The sequence below is a fragment of the Eretmochelys imbricata genome, chromosome 2, assembly GCF_965152235.1.
Source record: "Eretmochelys imbricata isolate rEreImb1 chromosome 2, rEreImb1.hap1, whole genome shotgun sequence".
Lineage (NCBI taxonomy): Eukaryota > Metazoa > Chordata > Testudines > Cheloniidae > Eretmochelys > Eretmochelys imbricata.
This window is the reverse complement of record NC_135573.1, coordinates 219,670,727-219,693,755: the sequence shown is the minus strand read 5'-3', so window position 1 is coordinate 219,693,755 and position 23,029 is coordinate 219,670,727. Positions and strand designations below refer to the sequence as shown.

General features: G+C 38.1%; 2 protein-coding genes across 4 annotated transcripts in view; one reads left to right on the top strand and one right to left on the bottom strand.

The window, feature by feature from the left end:
* Positions 1 to 707: 707 nt before the first annotated feature.
* Positions 708 to 23,005, top strand: MIOS (meiosis regulator for oocyte development). 3 transcript variants are annotated; one of them, XM_077808058.1, is made up of 11 exons: positions 713 to 1,281; positions 2,090 to 3,462; positions 4,979 to 5,077; positions 6,174 to 6,431; positions 6,976 to 7,145; positions 10,078 to 10,143; positions 11,347 to 11,505; positions 12,982 to 13,134; positions 14,599 to 14,803; positions 19,082 to 19,211; positions 20,709 to 23,005. In XM_077808058.1, the coding sequence occupies exons 2-11, from the start codon at positions 2,166 to 2,168 to the stop codon at positions 20,803 to 20,805; spliced, it is 2,634 nt and encodes an 877-aa protein (XP_077664184.1). In that variant the 5' UTR covers positions 713 to 1,281; positions 2,090 to 2,165; the 3' UTR covers positions 20,806 to 23,005. The 3 variants fall into 3 exon arrangements, with proteins under 3 accessions (XP_077664185.1, XP_077664184.1, XP_077664183.1); XM_077808057.1 differs by having other exon boundaries at positions 714 to 1,234; XM_077808059.1 differs by lacking the exons at positions 14,599 to 14,803; positions 19,082 to 19,211; positions 20,709 to 23,005 and adding an exon at positions 14,025 to 14,592 and having other exon boundaries at positions 708 to 1,234.
* The window catches only part of RPA3 (replication protein A3), a 29,971-nt gene continuing 22,437 nt past the window's right edge, over positions 15,496 to 23,029 (bottom strand). Inside the window, exon 5 of the transcript XR_013344921.1 lies at positions 15,496 to 16,170. The gene's annotated coding sequence lies outside the window, so the exon portion shown is untranslated. The remainder of the gene's footprint in view (positions 16,171 to 23,029) is intronic.

Here is a 23,029-nt window from a genome sequence, read left to right as displayed (position 1 = left end):
CACTTCTAAATACTTTTTGTTGTTGATGAATTTACTGCTTCCTGCCTATTCTTGATCAGAGGGCTGTATCCACGTCCTTCAAGGGGAAAGTTAGTTGGCCTTGGTCAGCGGCTTTTCTCTGGAAGGTCCATAGGGCAGGTCACAACTTTAATATCAGAATAAAGGGTTTAAATTAAAAGCAAATCTTCTTGTTACAAGGGGACTCCAAATAATTTTCCATGCCCATGTGCTGTGAGCTTGCGTTTGGGACAAGGAATGTACAATTTACATGGCAGAGTCAGGTAATCTAAAAAGGCAGTTGCATCACCTCCATTTCATCTTCAGTCCTGCTTCTTTCCTCTGGAGAAACTTCTTTCCAAACTGAAGCTCTGAACAAAGGACTGATAGACCCATCTAAGCTTTCCACGTGTTCCAGACAGACTTTACAAGACAGCAAACTCACCAGTGCTGCGAACAACCTGACATGAACTCTGAAGTCATATGTATGTATCTGATTGTTTTGCCAATATAACACCTCTCCTCTCGTTTTCTTTTCTTTTAAAATAAATCTTTGATTTTAGAAACTAAAGGACTGGCTGGCGGTGCGGTATTTTGATCCGGACAAGTAGCGATCTGGTCACGTGGCTGGCCCCTTAGGGGTCAGAGAAGAACATTGTGTTTAGCGACTGGAGTTTTAAGTAACTTCTCACTTTACTGGACTAGGTGCTGACTGGGAGCCAGAGACTGGAATGCAAAAGAGGGGGCTGTGTGAGGGAGCGGCTAGCGGCGGGGGCAGGGGGTCCCGCTACCTCCTCCCCTCGGCCCACGAAGCAAACCGGCTGCCCGAGGTGCTGCGCTAAGTGGCTGGTGGCGATGCGGGGCCGCGGCCCCTCGTGCACGTCCCCCATGTGGAGCGGTCCCGAGGCCCGCGCCGCGCTCTGCCCCACCGGCCACAGCTCCCCTTGAGCGGCGGGAAACCAACACTTCCGCTCTCCGACGAGCCCAGCAGTCGCCCTGGCAACAGGGGAGACATCGAGGCGGGGCTTCCTCTCAAGCCGCCAATCGAACGGGACAAAATCTGGTACCGACGCCCTGGTGACGTAGGCAAACGGCGCTTCTCACTGCGTACGAATTGGAGGGCGCTTGTGGCCTCTATGGGGGCGGCTTAGAGACCGAACCCGGAAGCGAAGGCACCTGTGGTAGCGTCAGGCGGTGCCGTGGTTCGGTTCGGGAGCGCGTCTGAGGCGGGAACGCGGTGAGTGAGCGGAGTGGGGCTGAGCCTTCCCCGCAGCGCGCCACAGGGTGGGTTTCCAGAAGCGCGCACTTTGCTCAGGGGAGAAGGTAGATTTCTTCAAAGTGATACACAGAGCGAGTGTTTCTGAGGAGGAAAAGCGACAAAAAAAAATCCTCCCAGTCACGTTCTTTGTAGCCGAGTAATAGTAGGTGGGAATTAATGTTTGATGAAGTCCAGTTCTGTGTGAAAAACCGCACTGAATCTCTTTGTATTGCAAAACATTAATCGGCAAAACGGAAATAAATTAGCTGCTTGAGAGTTTTGTAAGTGCCCTTGGCAATATCATAATATGTGTATGTGCTCCTAATACTATAGCCTGTATATGAGTTGGTTTCTTTTAAGTGTTTTTAATGAGACATTACATTTTTGCAAGTTGGCTTGGCATGGCATTCTCCCTTTCTTGCCACAGAGAAGACATCGGTGCTTTGACAGAGTTTTTTGTATTGCTACATGAGATGAACTTTAGTCTGAGATTGTGTGGTGCTGTGATACCTCAGTGCTCATGGTAGTGTAATAAAGGAGTAATATTCAGAGAGGGTTCGTATACATGGGAAATCCTGTTGTCAGTTCAAAGAAGGCTAGCTGGATATTTTTTCTCAGTAGATATATCAATAACAGACAGAGGGTTGAGAGTGTAAAGTTCTCTCCCATTGCCCCAAGGTTCCAATCTCAGCTTAAGTATAGGTGTTTTGAATGTTTGCCTTGGAAATAACTCAAGACCTTGTCCTAGTTTTAATTTAAAGATGAGTTTTATATTCATTCTTTAGTTGTCTAAATCTGTGTTCACTAAAACCATTACAATTCCTTTCTTAACAGTTTCCCTATGAATGGACATCACCTGAGTCTTCCTACAGAAATTTTAAATCACTTGGATTGATTTGTAGTTGCAAACATGAGTGGCTCCAAACCTGATATTCTCTGGGCTCCACACCATGTTGATAGGTTTGTTGTATGTGACTCAGAACTGAGCCTCTATCACATTGAGTCTGCTGTGAGTTCAGAACTCAAAGCAGGATCTTTGCGATTATCAGAAGAAACTACAGCTACATTATTGTCAATAAATTCAGATACGCCATACATGAAATGTGTGGCCTGGTATCCTAAATATGATCCTGAATGTCTCCTAGCCGTTGGACAAGCAAACGGTCGAGTTGTCCTTACCAGTCTGGGCCAGGATCACAACTCAAAGTCCAAAGAGTTGATAGGAAAAGAATTTGTTCCAAAACATGCACGGCAATGTAATACCTTAGCGTGGAATCCATTGGACAGCAATTGGCTTGCTGCTGGCCTAGATAAACATCGGGCTGACTTTTCAGTATTGATCTGGGATATAAGTAGCAAATACACCACAGAGAGTGCAGTTGCCACAGAGAAAGTGAGACTTTCAGCTGGAGATACTGAAGCTGGACTGGTAGTGACGAAGCCGCTTTATGAATTAGGACAGAATGATGCTTGTCTTTCTCTTTGCTGGCTTCCACGGGACCAGAAACTTCTTTTAGCTGGAATGCACCGAAACTTGGCTATCTTTGACCTTAGAAATACAAGCCAAAAAATGTTTGTAAATACCAAGGCGGTTCAGGGAGTGACTGTAGACCCATACTTTCATGATCGTGTGGCTTCCTTCTATGAAGGTCAGGTTGCCATATGGGATCTCAGAAAATTTGAAAAACCTGTTTTGACTCTGACAGAGCAACCAAAGCCCCTAACAAAAGTAGCTTGGTGTCCAACAAGAACTGGACTGCTAGCTACTTTAACTAGGGATAGTAATATTATTAGATTGTATGATATGCAGCATACTCCCACACCTATTGGAGATGAAACTGAACCTACAATAATTGAACGAAGTGTGCAGCCATGTGAAAATTATATTGCTTCCTTTGCATGGCATCCCACGAGTCAAAATCGAATGGTAGTTGTGACTCCCAACAGAACTATGTCTGACTTCACAGTTTTTGAAAGGATTTCTCTGGCATGGAGTCCAGTTACATCTCTTATGTGGGCTTGTGGCCGACACTTGTACGAATGCACAGAGGAAGGAAAGGCTAGTTCCTTTGAAAAAGACATAGCAACCAAAATGCGTCTCAGGGCTCTATCCAGGTATGGCCTTGATACTGAGCAGGTCTGGAGAAACCATCTTCTAGCTGGAAATGAAGATTCTCAGCTGAAGTCACTTTGGTACACTCTGCACTATATCCTTTAAAATGTAAAGCAATGTAAAATAAGAAAAGTTGTAAAGCACCTTATATACAGATCTGTCTCTATGTAGACCATGTATATTTCATATTCAAAGTGTGAAGGGCTTATAATGTAAATAGCGCAAGATATTGCAAATACTTTCTGAATATTAAACATAGGAGTTGAAATTCTACTTTTCCAAATCCCAGGGGAAAAAATAATGGAGGAAAAAACATATCCTAGTATTTTTCTTTCCAGACGTCTGTTTATGGCCTTCTTCTCACCAAGACATTTCAAAATACACTTACAGAGGTATCCATTTGCAAGATCAGGGTAGTGTTTACATTAAAGGTGGTCTGTGTTTTTTTTTTAAATGTATTTAGGAAATCTTTCATTGTTGCAAGTGAAAGATCTCCTTACAATACAGCCTGAAAAGTAGGAACTAATCTTTGTAAAGAACTTTAAAGATTAAAAGTATGTAAGTGTTAAAAATTTGTTTTTAGGCATGATTGCATAGGACTCCAAAAATCTACCTGAATAGTTCCAAACCATTTAGACATTTATATACTTTTCCTGATTTATGGCCCAGTCACATTTACAAACCTGGAGGCAGAGTTAAATATGTCAGAATGTAGAAGTACCCCCACTCCCCCTTGCTTAGTGAAAACTTGGTCCATTTCATGCTATATCCCTGGCTACCATTTGGGTGAAAAGCAAAACACATCTGTGGACAAACTGTAAAAAGCAGTCCACCTTTTGCTCTCTGCACACTTTCACTAAGGGCTTGTCTACATGGGAAAATTTACCAGCATAGTTATACCATTATAATTATACCTGTAAATTTCCCCATGTAGATAAGTCCTAATATTTACAGGCTATGGACTTGTCTAGACATATAGTTATTCAGGAACAGCTCTTCCAGAATATTTCTTCTTTCTGTTTAGCTACATCCACTTTCAGAGTTGGTTAAGATAAATGGGAACAAGGCACTTTTGGGATAGGAGTGTCTACACATGGACTTATTCAGCAATAATTTCATGTATAGAAAAGCCCTAAATGTTGAGGTCTCCTGACACTTTTGGATGTTGGGTAGGCACTTAAGGGGAGAATCCATTAAGTTTCTTGTTGAAGAGACTTGACCTTTCTCTTTTCACCCTTTCCCCAAGTTGAGTCCCTTTTAGATTGTTGCTTATGTAGACTGTACCTGCCCTTCATTTTAGTGGGGACTGCTATTCAGAACCCTAGTGAGTGAGCTGGTGCTAGCAAACGCATAAACAAATTAGCAAGTAAGGAAATCTTTGACAGCAGTACATGGTACCATTTTCTTTATATCATGTTAATTTATGAAAAATTAGTAGTTCATTTTGCTTACAATGTTCTATTAGTGTGGTGATCTGTGGGTGAGCGTCCTATTGTGGAGAGGCTGGTACGTAAGACTAGTTGAATAGAAGCACATTTGACAGAATGGGGTCTTTCTCCTGTAATTAAACATTAAGACTTTTTTTTCATATTTCCTATACGTGTGAATACTTATGAAGCAATATACTGAAGATATGGATCAGAAGCTTACAGGAAACAAAGGGTCCTTAGTTTATGCAGGCATTAAATCAATTGTGAAGTCATCTTTGGGTAAGAACATTACTACTTTGATGATGATTATACTGTAGCGTGTTTACAAAAACTTAGTGGAGGCCAGTATGGTTTTTGTCACGTACAAAATTGTTAACTTGTTAGAACGCACGTTCAATTAAATGGAAAAAATGAATATGCAGAAAGATGATGCAGAAGCACAAGTAAACATTAGTTTCTAATTGGCTCTTGGATAAATAATTTTAAACTAAACATAATTTTTCCTCCAATAGCACCCAGAATTTCTGGTTTGCTTTGAAAGTCTGTTAATGTAGCGCAAAATGGGTTTCAACTTATTTGAAAGGTCTTGATGTATTTTAAACGTTGCTTATCCTGATGTTATATAAAAGCTTGAAAATGATTAATTCTTTTTCTGTAACCATTGGACAATATAGTTTTTTTTTCTGTATAAGAATGCAGCAGCAGCCATATAGACTTTGTGCTGGATGCTTCTTTGTATATGTCATATATAATCAGTGATGTAAACAAAAATACTGAGTAAGTCCTCCATGTGTGTGAAAGAGAGGTAGGTGTGTGTGTGTGTGTGTGTGTGTGTGTGTATAAAAAAAATAAATCGCCCTCTTATCTACATGCCATGTGCTTGCTTAGCTGAATAAAAAGATGTTTCACTTATCTCAGTCTTGCTTCAAGGAGCTTTTAGAAGGTGTGGCTAAGCCCCTTGAAGAAGAATCTTGTCTCTTTATTCTGGGAGGCACCTGGAATGTGTTTGGTTGCTGAGAGAAATAATGAACCCTAGAATACTAGTAATAACAGAAGCATGTACTGTTCTGTCACCTCATTCCTTTTTAAGCTTAATTTTTGCTTTTTTAAATCTGAAAATTTTGTTACAAAGTTCATAGGAGCAATGAAGTTTCCAGAATGTTGTGTTGGTAAGAAGACTTGATTGGAAATAAATATCAGTTTGATGTACATGCTAAGAAGCCATGTATTTACAACAAATTCTATGCTATACTAATGCTAAAACAAAAGCTTAGTAAATGTTCTTCTGTAAAACTAACTTTGTTTTCAATGAAGCTTGAAATTAAAATGTTGCAAATTCTGTCTGTCAAATGATTTAAATTGTCTTCCCTCTTAGGAACAACAGAGAATCTGAGGCATAGCAGGAGTGGGTCCGATAGGCAGGCAGATATTATTCAGTATCTAAGTGAGGAGAGGTCTTTGGCCTTGCAGCTCTGTGGGTGGATAAAGAAGGGAACTGATTTAGATGTGGAACCCTTTCTAAATTCTTTGGAACAAGAAGGAGACTGGGAGAGAGCTGCTGCTGTTGCACTTTTCAACTTGGACATACGGCGAGCAATACAGATCCTAAATAAAGGAGCTTCTTCTGAAAAAGGTATTTTGTACCTTCTAATTTTTATTTTTTTTATTTATTTATTTTTTTTTGGTTGTGGATATTTTGCCTTAATATTACTAGATCAGTTTTCCCTTCCATAGAAACCCAATCAGGGCATTAATGGCAGCAAGGGAACACACCCACCCTTGATACAACAACCACTTAATTCAGGAGGGTTGGATTGGGCCCCATGTTAGTTTTTAACAAGTTCTAATCTGTCACTCCCTTCTTTAATGCATCATTGGTTTTAGTCTCTCAAAAGAGCAAGGGATGATCTCATGCCCTGTACAAAATATACCCACTAGAACCCTAGAAATGCTGATATCTGGTCAAATACCAAGACCAATCTTTTATAGAGGTGTTTCAGTTTTATATTACGTAAATAGATTGCTTTTCATTAGTTTTTAATGTTTAGTGATGCAGGGAGCGAGGAAAGCATGTCTGAATGTCGGCATATGTGGGCTATTTCAGATTATTGTAAAGTTCTTATTGGACAAGTTCTTCTAAATTTTTATCCCTAAACTTGGTGGTTTTTGTTAATCAGGTGATCTGAACCTCAACGTAGTAGCAATGGCTTTATCAGGATATACAGATGAGAAGAACTCCCTTTGGAGAGAAATGTGCAGCACTCTAAGATTACAACTAAACAACCCCTACTTGTGTGCCATGTTTGCTTTTCTGACAAGTGAATCTGGTTCGTATGATGGAGTTCTGGTAAGCAAATTTTTGCCACACTAAACTTCCTTTTAAATGAATATATACAGAGGCCTATACATGAATTCTTTGAATTTAATTCAAACTAGAATTTATTATTGTTTACTTCCTCCTGATGCTTGTCGTTTTCTCGTGAATATTTCCTTTAAAAAATCATAAAATATTCATGAATAATCTATAAAAGATGGAATAAAATTCTAGCTAAAAATGTCAGTTCTTTTAAGTTTTACTATGATGAGAGTTCGTTTAGGTTTTTTCTGTAATCGTAAACTCGTTGTAAAACTATACAAAACTACATGAATAACCCTTTAAAATTATAGTTGGGATCGTCTCTTTCAAACACTAAAAGACAATGTTAAGAAAATACTTAACGAGGTAGGAAAGCAAATGAGTGAGAAGATGGCAAAAGGGGGGAGGAAGGGAAAGTAGAGAAGAGGAATAAATTCATCAAATTTCCTCCGTGTTTTTCCTGAAGTGAGCATTCCAATTCACTCAATTGTCGTCTTTGTTGTTTTTTAAAATTTGCTAGAAAATGGATGTTTTTAAATATTTAAAAGAAAGCATAAGTAAGGTAGTCAATCTTCTGGAAAAACAAATCAAAATGTCTTAAAACAGCTGGCATAGTAGAATAGGGTAATCCTATGCATAGCGCCCTACCCAATTCACGGCCATGAAAAATGCATCACGGATCATGAAATCTGGTCTCCTCCCATAAAATCTGGTCTTTTGTGTGCTTTTGCCCTATACTGTACAGATAAAGGGAAGGATAATAAATGGTAATTTTTTTAAATAAAAGGTATACTTGAAATTAAAGAGTCTTGAGTTTTTTCCCAGTTTACCTTTTTATTGGGGAAAAAAAAAAAAAAAGACAGGTTGGGATTTCCAATGAAAGATATTCTCTTTGCTGTCCTGAAAATCTCAGGACCTAAGAGTGAAAGCAGGATTTTTAAAAGAAGCAACTGAGCGTAGATACTCCATTAGAATGAAGCTCAAAGAGAATGATTTGATTGTGGCCAGAGCTTAGTAACAGAAGAAAAAAAGCAGAAAGCAAATAGAATTGCCTTGACAGACGTTAGTTTGTCAAATGTATTAAAAAGAAAGCTGTATTCTGTATTTCTGTGTTACAATTTTACATTATAATTAGGGCTGTCAAGCAATTCAAAAAATTAATTGCAATCTCACTGTTAATAATAGAATACTGTTTAAATATTTTGGGATGTTTTCTACATTTTCAAATGTATTGATTTCAGTTACAACAATACAAAGTGTACAGTGCTCACTTTATATTTTTGATTAAATATATTTGTGCTGTAAAAACAAAATAGTATTTTTCAGTGCAATCTCTATCATGAACGTTGAAATTACAAATGTAGAATTATGTACAAAATAACTACATTCAAAAATAAAATAAAGTCCACTCAGTCCTACTTCTTGTTCAGCCAATCGTTCAGACAAACAAGTTTGCAGGAGATAGTGCTGCCCCTTCTTGTTCACAGTGTCACCTGAAAGTGAGAAGGCATTCTTATGGCATTATTGCGGCTGGCGTTGCAAGATTTTTTAAATGCCAGATGCGCTAAAATATTAATATGTCCCTTCATGCTTCAACCACCATTCCAGAGTACATGCTGATGATGAGTTCTGCTTGATAACAATCCAAAGCAGTGCAGACCGATGTGCAAGTTCATTTTCATCATTGGAGTCAGATGCCACCAGCAGAAGGCCGATTTATTTATTTATTTTTATTTTTTGGTGATTCACGTTCTGTAGTTTCCGCATCGGAGTGTTTCTTTTATGACTTTTGAAAGCATGCTCCACACCTCTTCCCTCTCAGATTTTAGAAGGGACTTAAGATTCTTAAACCTTGGGTCAAATGCTGTAGCTATCTTTAGAAATCTCACATTGGTTCCTTCTTTGTGTTTTGTTCTTAGTGTTCTTAAGGAAGTGTTCTTAAAATGAACATGTGCTGAGTCATCATCCGAGACTACTATAATATGAAATATATGGCAGATAAAATAGAGCAGGATTCATTTTTTTTGAGTTTATCGCATGAGTTAACTGCGATTAATCGACAGCCCTACTTGTAATGTGTGACTGTAGAAAGCAATTGTATGGTTATCTTCTGATTGTGTGGCTAGAATTGATACCTTCGTAATTGTTCTCTGAACCTGTCTAGGAGATAAACTTGGTTTAACTGTTTGGTGTTCCACAGAATGCTTATAGGTTAATCTGTAACTGTTAAGAGTTCTAACTTTAGGTTTTTGGTCTGTATGGTGAAAGATTAGAGGAGCTGTAAGATAATTGAATGTTTGTACCCCTAAGCCAACAGCTAGAAAGAGATCTATCTTGTTTAAATAGACTGTAAGTTCTTTGGGGCAGAGAGTCTCTTACCCTGTTTGTTCAGTGTCCAATACAATGGGCACTAGTCTCATTTGAGGTCTGTTGTGCTACTATAATACCAATAATAAATAACAGAATTATTGAGGTTATTTTAATGTCTTTAATATGATTTTTTTCAAGAAAGACATTTTAATATCACTGTCTACTTTTCCTCTTCACTTCACCATCCCCTCCTATCTATCTTCTCTCACTAGCGCATGTTTTCCAGCCTTCTCCTTGTATTCTCCACTATACGTGCTGGAAGCACTATGGACCAGCACTGTGACTTGCCAGCTTTCCCTAGACTGAAGTGCAACTTATTGGGTCTGACTCTCTTGCCATTGTGGTAGATTGCCCTGGTAATGGTTTTGTGACTAAGTCTAAGCATAAAAAGGCACCTGGCACTTAACATCACAATATGAGGACACCTCTTATTCATGTGCATAATGAAATTCATGGTATTAGTTATACAGTAAGTCTAGTGTTCTGTTTAGAAGCAATGAGTGATTTGGAAATTTGAGCTTGTTTTACCATATATGTCTATCTTTCCCCACAGTATGAGAATAAGGTAGCAGTACGAGACAGAGTGGCATTTGCTTGTAAATTCCTCAATGATGCACAGGTGAGTGTGTATTTGAATATTCGCATTAAGCTGATATGCCATCCTGTATTTTTAATCAGACCCTTTTTATAGAAAATTCTGAAGTGTGAATAATGGAAGTAATGATACAATGTGTTCCTTTCCTGAAAATAAAAAGGAATAAATTATCGGATTATATCTTCAGTCTGATTTCCAGTTGTGATAATTAGGGTCAATATTAATACTTTCACTATTTTATAGCATGTTACTATGTTAATAGTTGTATGGTATTAACAGTATATGTATCCTATTAGAAATACTTGAAGATGAGCAGATGTTGGACAGCATAATTCTGAAATACTATGAAATTTGTATATAAATTTAGATATGCTAATATTCTATATCAGGGATTATAACAAATATCTTTACTAGCAGCCTTATAATTATAGGCTCTTATTCCACAACTGATTCTGCATAGGTGATTGCCCATTTACTTCAGTGGAGCTTCATGCTGACACAGAGTTCTGCTTGCATGGTGTCAGTGGCTGGATCAGGACCAAACAGCATAGAGGAAGTTTTTACAATCTGTCTCTTGGTTGCCCTTTCTTCTTTGTCTGGCTCACATAAACATACGTGGTCAGGTTAGCAAACAAAAAATAAGCATCCTTCAATTAGTGATCTTATCTAGGCATTTGAATTTGTTCAATCTGTTTTCAAGGGAAATGTTGGTTAAACACTTTTACATGCCTGTAACAAACTAATCTGATTAAGCTACACAAAATGTTTCTTTGCTGTTTAAATGCTCCTTAAATTGTTGTCTAACTGTGAAGAAGCTCTTTCAAAGAGTGTGTGTTAATCTCTAAAACTTAACTAAATCTGGAATGAAGTGTTTGCTGTTCTACCAGTACAACACATGCTCTGAAGTCAAGAAAAATCAAATAGGTTGTTTGACAGTAGGAAAGGGTATTTTTAAATTACTGAAACAGTGGCTCAGCTTTTGTTTTCCCACCATGTGAGGAAACTTGAGTACGTTTGCCAGGATTTTGACTTTGATGCAATGAAGTGTATGTTTCTGTATTTTACACTCATTTTTCTGCATAAATTCCAGCAGATACCTCTTTAGTTGAAATAATCTCTCTTAAGGAGAAAATTTAATAAAAAAGTTGAAGTGTTGGCATGTGCTAAATTGGTCACATTAAAAGGTCATGAGCAGAAAATGAAGGTGGAAATCCTTTATTTTTGTAGCTGAATAGATTCATTGAAAAGCTGACAAATGAATTGAAAGATGCTGGGAACTTGGAAGGAATTCTGCTGACAGGACTGACAAAAGATGGCGTGGACTTAATGGAAAGTTATGTTGATAGAACCGGGGATGTCCAGACAGCAAGCTATTGTATGCTCCAGGTTAGTATTTCTCTCCTGAAATAATTTCAGGTTACTCCATTATTCTTCAGCACTATAGTAATATATCTTATATAGCGAACTGAAAAGTGCTTCGTAGCATGTATTAAAAAATGAGATGATACATCATGTACAGTCTATCTACTTTACTTTCAGTGTTTCATTTGGCACCTTAGAAGCAGAGGTTCTCATTGCTCTTTCTGAGGCAAGACATGGAATACTCCTTTCCCCTTCCACTAGCTGGGCTGGGCACACCTAGCTATGGTCTGATACTGACTGAGCTCCCAAGCAGGATCCAGGGATGTTGCTCTGGTAAATGTACCAGAACTGGTGGCAGAGGAAGTTGGATTCTTACCATGTCTTTGCTTCTGGATTGTGTTGGCAGAGTTGCTGTCACCACCACCATTGACTTTTTCATACTTACCTTTTGGATAGTGAGTTTAGTCTTCTGATGTCTGGTCTACTTTTAAAGCCCTGTGGGTCTGGGTTGTTACGGGATATCAGAGTGCAAGTCTTTTCAACCTGATAAGAAGACTTAAGCTTAGGGTAAGTATCTGATACACTGGTGCAGAGCTTGAAAAGTGTATGTGACTGAATGTATCCTATCATATCATTACACCCCTTCTGCTTTGCTGTGTTCTAAATTTTTATCCATCCTGATCCGGTACACATGCTGGCTCCCTCTCCCCTTCAGATCTCTCCTCAATTTTGCCTTTTCCCATGTTCCCTCCTTTGTATAATACACACAATGAAAATACTAGTTAAAAAAAACCCACCCAACATTGTGTGCCATGTCACTATAGCAACTGTGTGAAAGCACAGCTTTTTCACACACTTGTTTTTACATGCTCCTCCCCATCCTGATGTTATACCTCCGTGTCCTGTCCATCTTATTTGCTTAAATTGCAAGCTTTTTTGAGTGGGGCTCATGTTTGTGTAAAGTGCTATGCACCTGCAAAGCACTATGTAGAAATGTAAACAATAAAACTTTGTTGTTAATCATAATCTATGAATTAAAATATTGAATACTTGGACAATATGCATATCATGCTTGCAACAAAGCTTGGTACGTTTATAAGATACATGGGTTTCTGAATAGTACTAAAGTGTAGTATTGCATTATAGTTCATTTTTGCTGAATTTTTATTTTATAGATAATTTTGAATGTTTCCTTTAGTCATAATACATTGTATTGCTTCAGATATCTTTTACCACATCATATGAAACCCTCTGAAGAAATAAGTTGTATTGTGCAGAGATGTAAAATATTTAACAGTTAACTGATAAGTATTAGTCTTTCTGTCAATATATTGCAGTTAGTGCTTAAAACAAATTAGTGGCAGCCCCAGACCCTGTCTCCCATCGTGTTAATGATTAAATGGTTAACCAATATAATTTGAATAGTTTGAACGGGTACGTTTAAAAATGATATTTAAATCCCTGGTATTGTGTATGTTGGTGGTTTATTTCATGCTTTAGGGTTCTCCGTCCGACGTACTTAAGGATGAGAAGGTTCAATACTGGATTGAGAACTACAGGAATTTGTTGGATGCTTGGAGGTTCTGGCATAAACGAGCAGAATTTGACATCCATAGGAGTAAGCTGGATCCCAGTTCAAAACCTTTAGCACAGGTAAACATGAACTATATTTTTGTGAGCATTTAATAAGGTAAAAAGTTAGTCCTTCAGCACCTCATCCATCGGTTTTCCTTTCCCGCGTTCATCACAGCATCCACTCAGATCTAGCACAGCCTTATGTGCCTTCAGTAGGCCCAGTCCTTCCAACCTTTTCTAAAGGATTTGGGACCTTCTTGGACCCAGGGATCCTGTCCATTTGCTGGGGAAGAAGGTTCTGAGGCCTTTTAAAACCAGGCTGTTTATCTAAAATTCCTGTCTTTCTGTTGGTCCCTGGAAAATCGAGTGTGAACTCTGTGTGTGTGTGTGTGTGTGTGTGTGTGTGTGTACGCCTCTCTAGAGGGTAGCTTCAAAGGGCTGACAACGGAGGAGTTGCATTAGAATCCCTACGAGAGAGGGTACATACTGTTACAATAACACATACACAATTGCCTTTTTAATGCAATGTACCCCCAAAGTATTCAATTAGTATTTGATAAGGTTTTAACGTAATTCATAAGATTTGTTCAGGATATTGTCGGTCTGTCACACACGCACAGAGAAATGAGGCATGTACTCATTGTTAGCTACATCTTGGCCTCCACCTGCAGAAAGGAAGGCCTGGTTTAAGGCCATGCTGAAAATGTTGCTGCAAGAGCCTGTTAAATATACCTAGGGCAGGCAGGGTGGTGGTGGTCTGACAAAAAGCTGCAATCTTGATTGTTAGATGATGGAAAATAGTACTGAAAAAAATCCAGTTTCCCCTTATGAAACAGTGGAAATAAGCTGTCAAGTCTTTCATTAAAATAAGCTCGTTTTTGTTCAGTGTTTGTCTTGTTTTTTTTTAAGCAGGTGTTTATTTTTATAAGTAGAGTAGAAAGATGCCTTCCAACAACTTTGATTTCCAGCACTTTCTATGGTGAAAGCAGGTTCCTTCATCCTCTGCTAAAAAGAATAATTCAAACTGCAGCAGCCCATTGAGCTCTACACTTGTCCCGTTCACTGTAAGAAAATACTGACTGATACGGTGACAAATATTGATTAAAATGTGCCCTGGTTGTTTTTTGGTTTTTTTTGGTGTGTAAGATATAAAATACCTTAGATAGCTAAAGACACAAGAATCAGTTTTTCCTTAAAATAGCGTCCTGTAGAGTCCTACAGCCTTGTATCTCTAAAGATTCTAAACTTTGTATCTGTTTACCTTCGTGTTCTGGTTAGAACCTCAGATAGGCACTCCTATGTATATTTTACAAACGCAAATAAATAGGTTGCTGTTATTGACTTAAGGTGTTTTTTGTGGGGTTTTTTTTTATTCTGTAGCTGGTTGCAAACTGTCTATTTTGGATGAGATTTTTGCTTTTTATCTTAAATCAGCAAAGCAAAAACATCTCAATTCATGAATATAACTGGATTATTGGTTTACCCTATTGCAAGTATCTCATTCCTATTATTAATTTTGGCTCTTGTCTGTGTTTTTTGTAGGTATTTGTGAGTTGCAATTTCTGTGGGAAATCAATCTCTTATAGCTGTTCAGCCATTCCTCATCAGGGCCGAGGTTTTAGTCAATATGGAGTAAGTGGCTCACCAACCAAGTCAAAGGTTACAAGCTGTCCTGGTTGTCGGAAACCCCTTCCTCGCTGTGCACTTTGCCTAATAAATATGGGGACTCCAGTTTCCAGCTGCCCTGGTATGGCACAATTTTAAGAAACTCCTTTTTAATGTTAAAATGCAGTACTATTTAAAGGCACATGATTAGTGGCTCCTGTTTAATGACATTGCATTTGTAACTTTCTAGTCTTACAATTATTTTGAAAAACTTCTCTCATTGAGTGAAAGATTCACTGGTGCAAATCCCACCCAGTTCAATGATGAGATCCCTGATTACAGTTGTTTGATGTCTGACAGTATGGAAATGAGTTGTTCCTGACCTTTTGCCTGTAAGGTACCAACTCCCTCAGTAAACATGGAGGTTACCCTCTCACTGCTAGAGAGTAGGCTCTCCCAAGTAGATGAGGTACTTTCTGCATTGTAGCCCAGTGTTCTTCTCTTGCTACTACTGCCCAAGAAGATGTATGTATCCTATGGCTCAAGAGTTCAGTCTTCTGGAGTCTAGTCACACATGGGAGAAGTGTGAGTTTAGTAGTCAGAACACAGGACAGGGAAGAACTAAGAATTCCTGATTTCTAATCCTGACTCTACCGTTTTCCTTTATGAATTTTGGGCAAGTGACTTGACCTCTCTGCTTCAGTAAAATGAGAATAAAACTTAGTTACGTACTTAACAGGATTGTTGGGATTAATTTGATGTTTGTAAAGTGATCTCAAGATGGAAATATGCTATAGAATTGCTAAGAATTTCATGCTATAAACAAAAAGTAGGTAAAATAATACAATAATACCATTTACTAAAGTTGTAAATTACTTGTTGACAAATAACTGTAGGGTGAGAAACAAAGGCAATGGCTGCCAGTTAAAGCTATTAAATATATCTAAGAATATGCACTTCTTACTTTAAGTGTGGAGACTTATTACGTGTACCTTAGAAAGTTTAGCCAACTGTTTCCATTTTACTGCAACATGAAACGTGAATAAGATTAATTCATGCCTTGAAATTAAAATTTAAAAAGCACTTTACATTTCTAAAATGTAATTATAATAAAACTTTTCCTCTTCCCTATGACAGCGATGTGTCCTTGATCATGTCCCCTTTTGACCCTGCAACTCCCTCTTGGTGCTTGCAGTCTCTCGCTGGTAGTGAGAACAAGATACACCCGATCCCAGCTTGTGGGGGCTCGTTAACTTTTTTTTTAACACAGAGTACAAAAACCTCATTGTTAGTCCCTCAAGTCCACCCCTACTTCTGGTGCTGTGGTTAATTATGACAAATGTCTTTTCCCAAGTTCAGGGGTCAACAGCCACTCTTCCTGGAGCAGAGTTGTAGCTCAAATGGCTCTCTCCTTTAAATCAAGAGTCCACAGCTCTCCTGTTGCTGGGTTGTATTTCAAAACAGGTTCATTCTCCTTAGGTCAGGTTTCAGAGTAGCAGCCGTGTTCGTCTGTATCCACAAAAAGAAAAGGAGAACTTATGTCACCTTAGACTAACCAATTTATTTGAGCATAAGCTTTCGTGAGCTACAGCTCACTTCATCGGATGCATTCAGTGGAAAATACAGTGGGGAGATTTATATACACAGAGAACATGACACAATGGGTGTTACCATACACACTGTAATGAGAGTGATCAGGTAAGGTGAGCTATTACTGGGGGGCAGAGGAGGGGGATTTGTGTCCATTTAGTCTTTCATGTAGAGACTGTCCAGTTTGGCCAATGTACATGGCAGAGGGGCGTTGCTGGCACATGATGGCATATCACATTGATAGATGTGCAGATGAACGAGCCTCTGATAGTGTGGCTGATGTGATTAGGCCCTATGATGGTGTCCCCTGAATAGATATGTGGACACGGTTGGCAATGGGCTTTGTTGCAAGGATAGGTTTCTGGGTTAGTGGTTCTGTTGTGTGGTGTGTAGTTGCTGGTGAGTATTTGCTTCAGGTTGGGGGGGCTGTCTGTAAGCAAGGACTGGCCTGTCTCCCAAGATCTGTGAGAGTGATGGGTCATCCTTCAGGATAGGTTGTAGATCCTTGATGATGCGTTGGAGAGGTTTTAGTTGGGAGCTGAAGGTGATGGCTAGTGGCGTTCTGTTGTTTTCTTTGTTCTGTAGTAGGTAACTTCTGGGTACTCTTCTGACTCTGTCAGTCTGTTTCTTCACTTCAGCAGGTGGGTATTGTAGTTGTAAGAACGCTTGATAGAGACCTTGTAGGTGTTTGTCTCTGTCTGAGGGGTTGGAGCAAATGCGTTTGTATCGTAGAGCTTGGCTGTAGACAGTGGATCGTGTAGTGAGGCTCATTCACCTGCACATCTACCAATGTGATATATGCCATCATGTGCCAGCAATGCCCCTCTGCCAGGTACATTGGCCAAACTGGACAGTCTCTACGTAAAAGAATAAATGGACACAAATCAGACGTCAAGAATTATAACATTCAAAAATCAGTTGGAGAACACTTCAATCTCTTTGTTCACTCAATTACAGACCTAAAAGTGGCAATTCTTCAACAAAAAAACTTCAAAAACAGACTCTGAAAGACTGCTGAATTAGAATTAATTTGCAAACTGGACACAATTAACTTAGGCTTGAATAAAGACTGGGAGTGGATGTGTCATTACACAAAGTAAAACTATTTCCCTCCCCCATCTGTTCCTCAGACATTCTTGTCAACTGCTGGAAATGGCCCACCTTGATTATCACTACAAAAGGTGTGTCCCCCCCCGGTAATAGCTCACCTTACCTGATCGCTTTTGTTACAGTGTGTATGGTAACGCCCATTGTTTCATGTTCTCAGTGTATATAAATCTCCCCACTGTATTTTCCACTGAATGCATCTGATGAAGTAAGCTGTAGCTCACAAAAACTTATGCTCAAATTTGTTAGTCTCTAAGGTGCCACAGGTACTCCTTTTCTCCTTTGGTCAGGAATTCCCCACTGTTGTTCTGGAACTGGGTTAGAGTTCAGTCTAGCTTCTCCCCAGCTGGCCCCTCTTTACTCAGTCCTTTCACTTCTCACCTTAGAGAGGTTAGCAGGCAAGCAGCTCTCCTGCTAGTCTCTGGGAGCTCCTCTCTCCAAGAGCACCCTTCTCCAACTGAGCTCTGGTAGCCTCCTGTCAGGTTCAGGGGCCCATTAGTTAGTCGCCAACCACACCCCCATGGCAGTTAATTGCTTACAGATGGGCTCATTCTCCTTAAAGAAGCCTGTCATGGATAGACTGGGTTCTGACTCCCCATAAGGGCCAGCCACCCTGTGATGCTCCCCCATATGTATAATATCTGTTGCAAAAATTTTATTGCTAACTAGCCAACTAATATGTCCTCAGCTGTGCTGTCATGAGGTTTATTTCATAGCTGTAACATCCTTGAGTCTTACTGGTTAAATTCTATACAAATTGTGTTAAAGCTCTCTCTCACTAACAATGCTTATAGTTCAGTATTGTGATATTACAGACATGGAGTATAGTATTGTGTTGTCATATATACACACATCTTTTCCAACTGTTTCACCAGCTTATCTTAAGATTTCTTTATTGCAATTGTTTCCATTTATAGCTAATTGATATGTTACTATGAGGTTCTGGAGTAACACACTTCCAAAGCAGAAAAGAAATCCTCACAATGAAATAGCAAAAAGAAAAGGAGTACTTCATCGCCGATAAAGTGAGCTGTAGCTCACAAAAGCTTATGCTCAAATAAATTGGTTAGTCTCTAAGGTGCCACAAGTACTCCTTTTCTTTTTGCGAATACAGACTAACACGGCTGTTACTCTGAAACAATGAAATAGCTAACATTAGAAAATGTAGCAGTTATTGCAAAAGAAATAGTGTGAAATGAAGCTATTAATAGGCAAGAAATTACTGAGACAGTAAGAGCTAAAACAGTAGCTTAGCAAAATAATTCTATTGCTTGTTCTATTCTTCCTGTTATATTAGCAAAATTAATAAACAGGTGAAAATGTTAATTACCTCTATTAGGGGTAGAAGTGATTGTTATAAAATCTCAAAATAGAAATGTATTGCAAATACTCTCATATCTTCTGGCTTCTCGGTAGGTTTCATAAGATCTCAGTAGCTTTGGGGGTACCAAAAAGTCATGTCAAATACACACATGGTAACACTAATATTTTAAAATATTTGTGCTTAAATGAGAAATACCATATTGAAGAAAAATGCTAAAGCTTTCAAGATAGTTATTTAATAAATTATTCTAATTTTTCATTTATTTTGGGGTGATAAATTAAGAAAAAGTTATCAGTTTATTTCTGGTTCCAAATCAAGCTCCTAATTTGAATTTTAAGTTCTTTAATACTCCAATATAGCACAGATATTGACTGACTGAAAGTTCTTACCTATCCATAGGAGTATCAAAGTCAGATGAAAAGGTGGATCTTAGCAAGGACAAGAAATTAGCCCAGTTCAACAACTGGTTTACATGGTGCCATAACTGCAGGCATGGTGGTCATGCTGGACACATGCTCAGCTGGTTCAGGTAAACTGACACAATTAAACATGTAGGCTCTCACATAAATTATGTCTAATGTGCCATATCAGACATATACTTCCTTGGCTGTAGTCTTTATTATATATTGTATTTACTTGTCTGGTATTACATAAAATATAATTTAAGGCATATGCACAAGTGAACCAAGCTTGAGTTTGAGATTTCAGCTTTAACTCTGCATCTCCTGATTTTTGAATCCTTCATCTCCAAGTATTAATACTGCATTAATGCTAGCTTTTGCATGGAATGTATGTCAGCAGAGCCAAATTTCTGCTATCATCCCACAGTAGAGAGTCTGAGCATTTGCTTGAGATTCAAGACAGTTGTGTGTGATTACAAGACATTTATATAACCAGTAATGGCCAGTCATCCAATTAACCCCTCTGCCATTGTGCTGAAAGCCATGCCCTACCTAGAAACCGCTGTAAACATGAACAAACTTTCTCTTTTCCTTGACTGTTTTGGCATACTGGTACTGCTTGATGGTTTTATTTGGAAAGATGTAGGGGAGATCTTTAATCCCTATGTCAGGACAGAAATGGAGAATTCCTGTGGGGGACAACCATTGTTAGGGGTGTTCCAACAGAAAGGGAAGCAGGCTGCCCATGGAAGCAGTCTGACAGAGTGGTGAACTTGCCAATTGGACAAAAGGCTGCTGTTTATCATGGTACTGGGGGTCAGTATTGCTTTGGATCTAGGACAGTGTGTTAATTTCACAAATGTAAATAGTGATTTCACTTTGACAGTCCTGAGGTTTTTTTGTCTTGTCTGTGTTTTTTAAATTTTGATGTACTGTGTTGAAAACATATTCCTTTCTATTTTCTCACATTATGTTGTGAGGACAGGTGTCAAATGTCAGGTTCATTGGAGTTGTATTCTGACAGTTTAGCAGCATAGCTTAGTTTCTAGGTTGCCTCATGATTTATTGCAAGATGTAGCATGTTGCCCATTAACTATTCTGTGTCATGCACAGTAAGTAGCTTTTTATCCCATTAAACTGTAGGATTTATTAAATTAGGGTCTCTTCTCTCTAGATGTCATGTTATGCCTCCTGCAGTTGGTGCCTACTGCTGGGGATATTTGAGCCCAATTTGTCACACTATATTAAACTCCCTGTCTTGAATTTAAACTTTGAATGTCACAATTTTACATATGAGAGAGCATTTTCAAAGATGTAGACAGAACAAGAGAGAGTGTCATTTTAATTTTATCTACTTCAAGTTGACAGTGTGAAACTTACTTTCTGAGCTTCTATGTCCTTTCTGCCTATATTTTCATATAGTTAAAAGGGCTGATCTTCTGCTTTCAGATAACTTATTGCTGATTTATCCTATATGCTTTATTACTATTTTCAAATTATGTTCAGCTATTGATTTCTCTTTGGTCATGTTGCTGCACAGATTTACATTTTGGGACATACAGGACTGAGATTACAAAGCTGTTCCTTTTACAGTGTTATAATTCCCAGTTTCCTTTCTCATCCAGAGACCATACTGAGTGTCCAGTTTCTGCGTGTTCATGTAAATGTATGCAGCTGGATACTACAGGGAATCTCATCCCAGCAGAGACTGTTCAGCCATAAAACAACCGAGTTTCAAAATGTGGAGCTAACAGATGTCCTTCACAGCCTAAATACATACCTCAGAACAAGTAACTCATGACTCACCCATAGTGGGAAAAATAAATCCTTGTGTTCGAGCAATTTTGGTGTGTGAAATAGTTTAGATGTGCTTCACAGAGCCAGGCGTTGCTGGAATGAGCCTTTTAAGTGTGCCATGTGGACTATAATTAGTGGGTTGAAGCAGATCCTTTTAGAAATACTTCCACAGGCTTTGTTGAAATTCAAAGCACCCTTCAAGAAGATTTTTTTCAGAGTAACATTGAACAATCCTTGAATCTGCCATCCAAGATGAGCCAGTGTTGCATGCTGGTTTTAGTATGAGTTCTGGGCTTTCAACATAGATAATTGAAGACTGTTGTTGAGAAAATCCTGAGTTATGCTGTAGCTTTCTATCTTCATTCATCACTGCTCATTATATGCAAAGGAAAGAATTTCAAAGAAAAGTATCAAGAGTCCAGCTATTAAAACATTTAATTTCCCCCTATGGATTTTTCTTGAAGGAAAAGTTGCATTCATGTAACTTTTTTCTGTATTAATTTTGTTAATACTAAGACTATTTCAGTGCAAGTTCAGCTACATATCTTGCTGTTTTGAATGTAAAATCTTTCATTCAAGTTTTTTCCTAACAAGAAACAGTTTTGAAGAATTATTTCATAAAAAGCGGAATATCCACTTCAAAACAGAATACAAATAAATCCTGATTCATTTTTAATGAAGGACTCTGTGTGCATGCAAAATATTATCAAAACTCTCATTTTGTAAAAATTAATCAGATTCAATTCAAATTTATGATTACTGGACCAGTTTAAATTTCAGATAACCTGAAGATTTTGAATATTCAGTGTTTACCTGCTCTTGTGAAATGTGAAATGCACCAATTCTAATTATGCTACAGATTACCCGTGGACATTGGCCCTCCTCATAAAATTGCACAGTTTTTAAAGTTTCTGGTCAAGAGCAGTTTCATAACCTGTTGCTAGTCAAGAATAAAATTCCTTAGTGGAGCACTGAGTGTCATTTGGCCACACTATACTTGGCTCTAGTGAGTGTTTGTCCTTAATTTTTATAAGCAACAAAATTCACACATTTAGAAGAAACTGCTTTAAGGTATGTGACAATAGACATCAGTTTATTTGGTGTGTGTGTCTGTGTGTGTGGTTTTTTTTTTTTTTAACTGGTGAATAAAAATTGATACTTAACACTTATGTATTGTCACTCAAAACCCCAAATGTTAGAAGATGGAACACTAGCAATAAATGCTATCTTATTGCCAGTATTGTGAAAAATTGGTCTTTAAAAAATAGAACATACTGTAAGATACTACTAGTTACCAGCATTCCACTGTATTGGCAATAAAGTAGAAGCCAAATGTAAATTATGTATATGATGCATCACCAGCGACAGTGGTTTTTTTTCCTGATTAAACCAATTAATGTTTTAATACATTTATTACTTTACCCTACCCTAAAATTGTTACCTAATTGGTAGTCTTATTTTTAAACTAAATTGTAAAAGGTACTTGATATTTGATTATTTGTACAAAGGCTTACTTGGAAGAGGAAAAGTTTTTGTCTTATTAGCAGGAAATATTTATTTCTAGCTACCCATTTATATTTTGCACGCTTTGTTTTGATGTTGTCAGGGGTTTCTGCCAATCTGAAATATGCCATTTAATAAATGTAATTTTGAATTTAATGCATAAGGTATTATTCTAATGATATAGTGCAGGCAATGTAATATTTAGGTTTCAGTTTCACAGGAATCTGGATTTTTTTCGAATGTCAAGAATTTTTTATTTTGAATTCTTCCCCCCGCCCCCCAATATTCAGTATGTACAACAGCATGACTACTTATTGTCATCTTTCCCTCATGTAAAGGTGTTCTCATTTTGAATTGTCAGATCCTATTCTCATGAAATTAGAAGCTTACTTTGATTTTCTTCATGTCTTTAAATCCTGAGAGTTAAGAATGTTTGTATATTCTGATACAGCATAAGCACATGTAGTCCGTGCTCAAGCTTTCAGGCATATACATTATATTTTAACACTCCTTTCAGTATAACACGAGAAGTGTAATGTCTTCAACATTTTAAACTTGTTAATCCATTATCACTGTTTTCTCCTGTGCTGGTTTTAAAATAATAAAGTTGTAGTTTGTCTGATTTGCTGCTTTAACCTGAATTGCT

Bases quoted from the DNA above. Each gene is read 5' to 3' on its own strand.
- MIOS (XM_077808058.1), top strand. From the start codon at position 2,166: ATGAGTGGCTCCAAACCTGATATTCTCTGGGCTCCACACCATGTTGAT. The intron at 10,144-11,346 runs GTGAGTGTGTAT...TTATTTTTGTAG, and splicing joins AATTCCTCAATGATGCACAG to CTGAATAGATTCATTGAAAA. The intron at 19,212-20,708 runs GTAAACTGACAC...TTTCTCATCCAG, and splicing joins CACATGCTCAGCTGGTTCAG to AGACCATACTGAGTGTCCAG.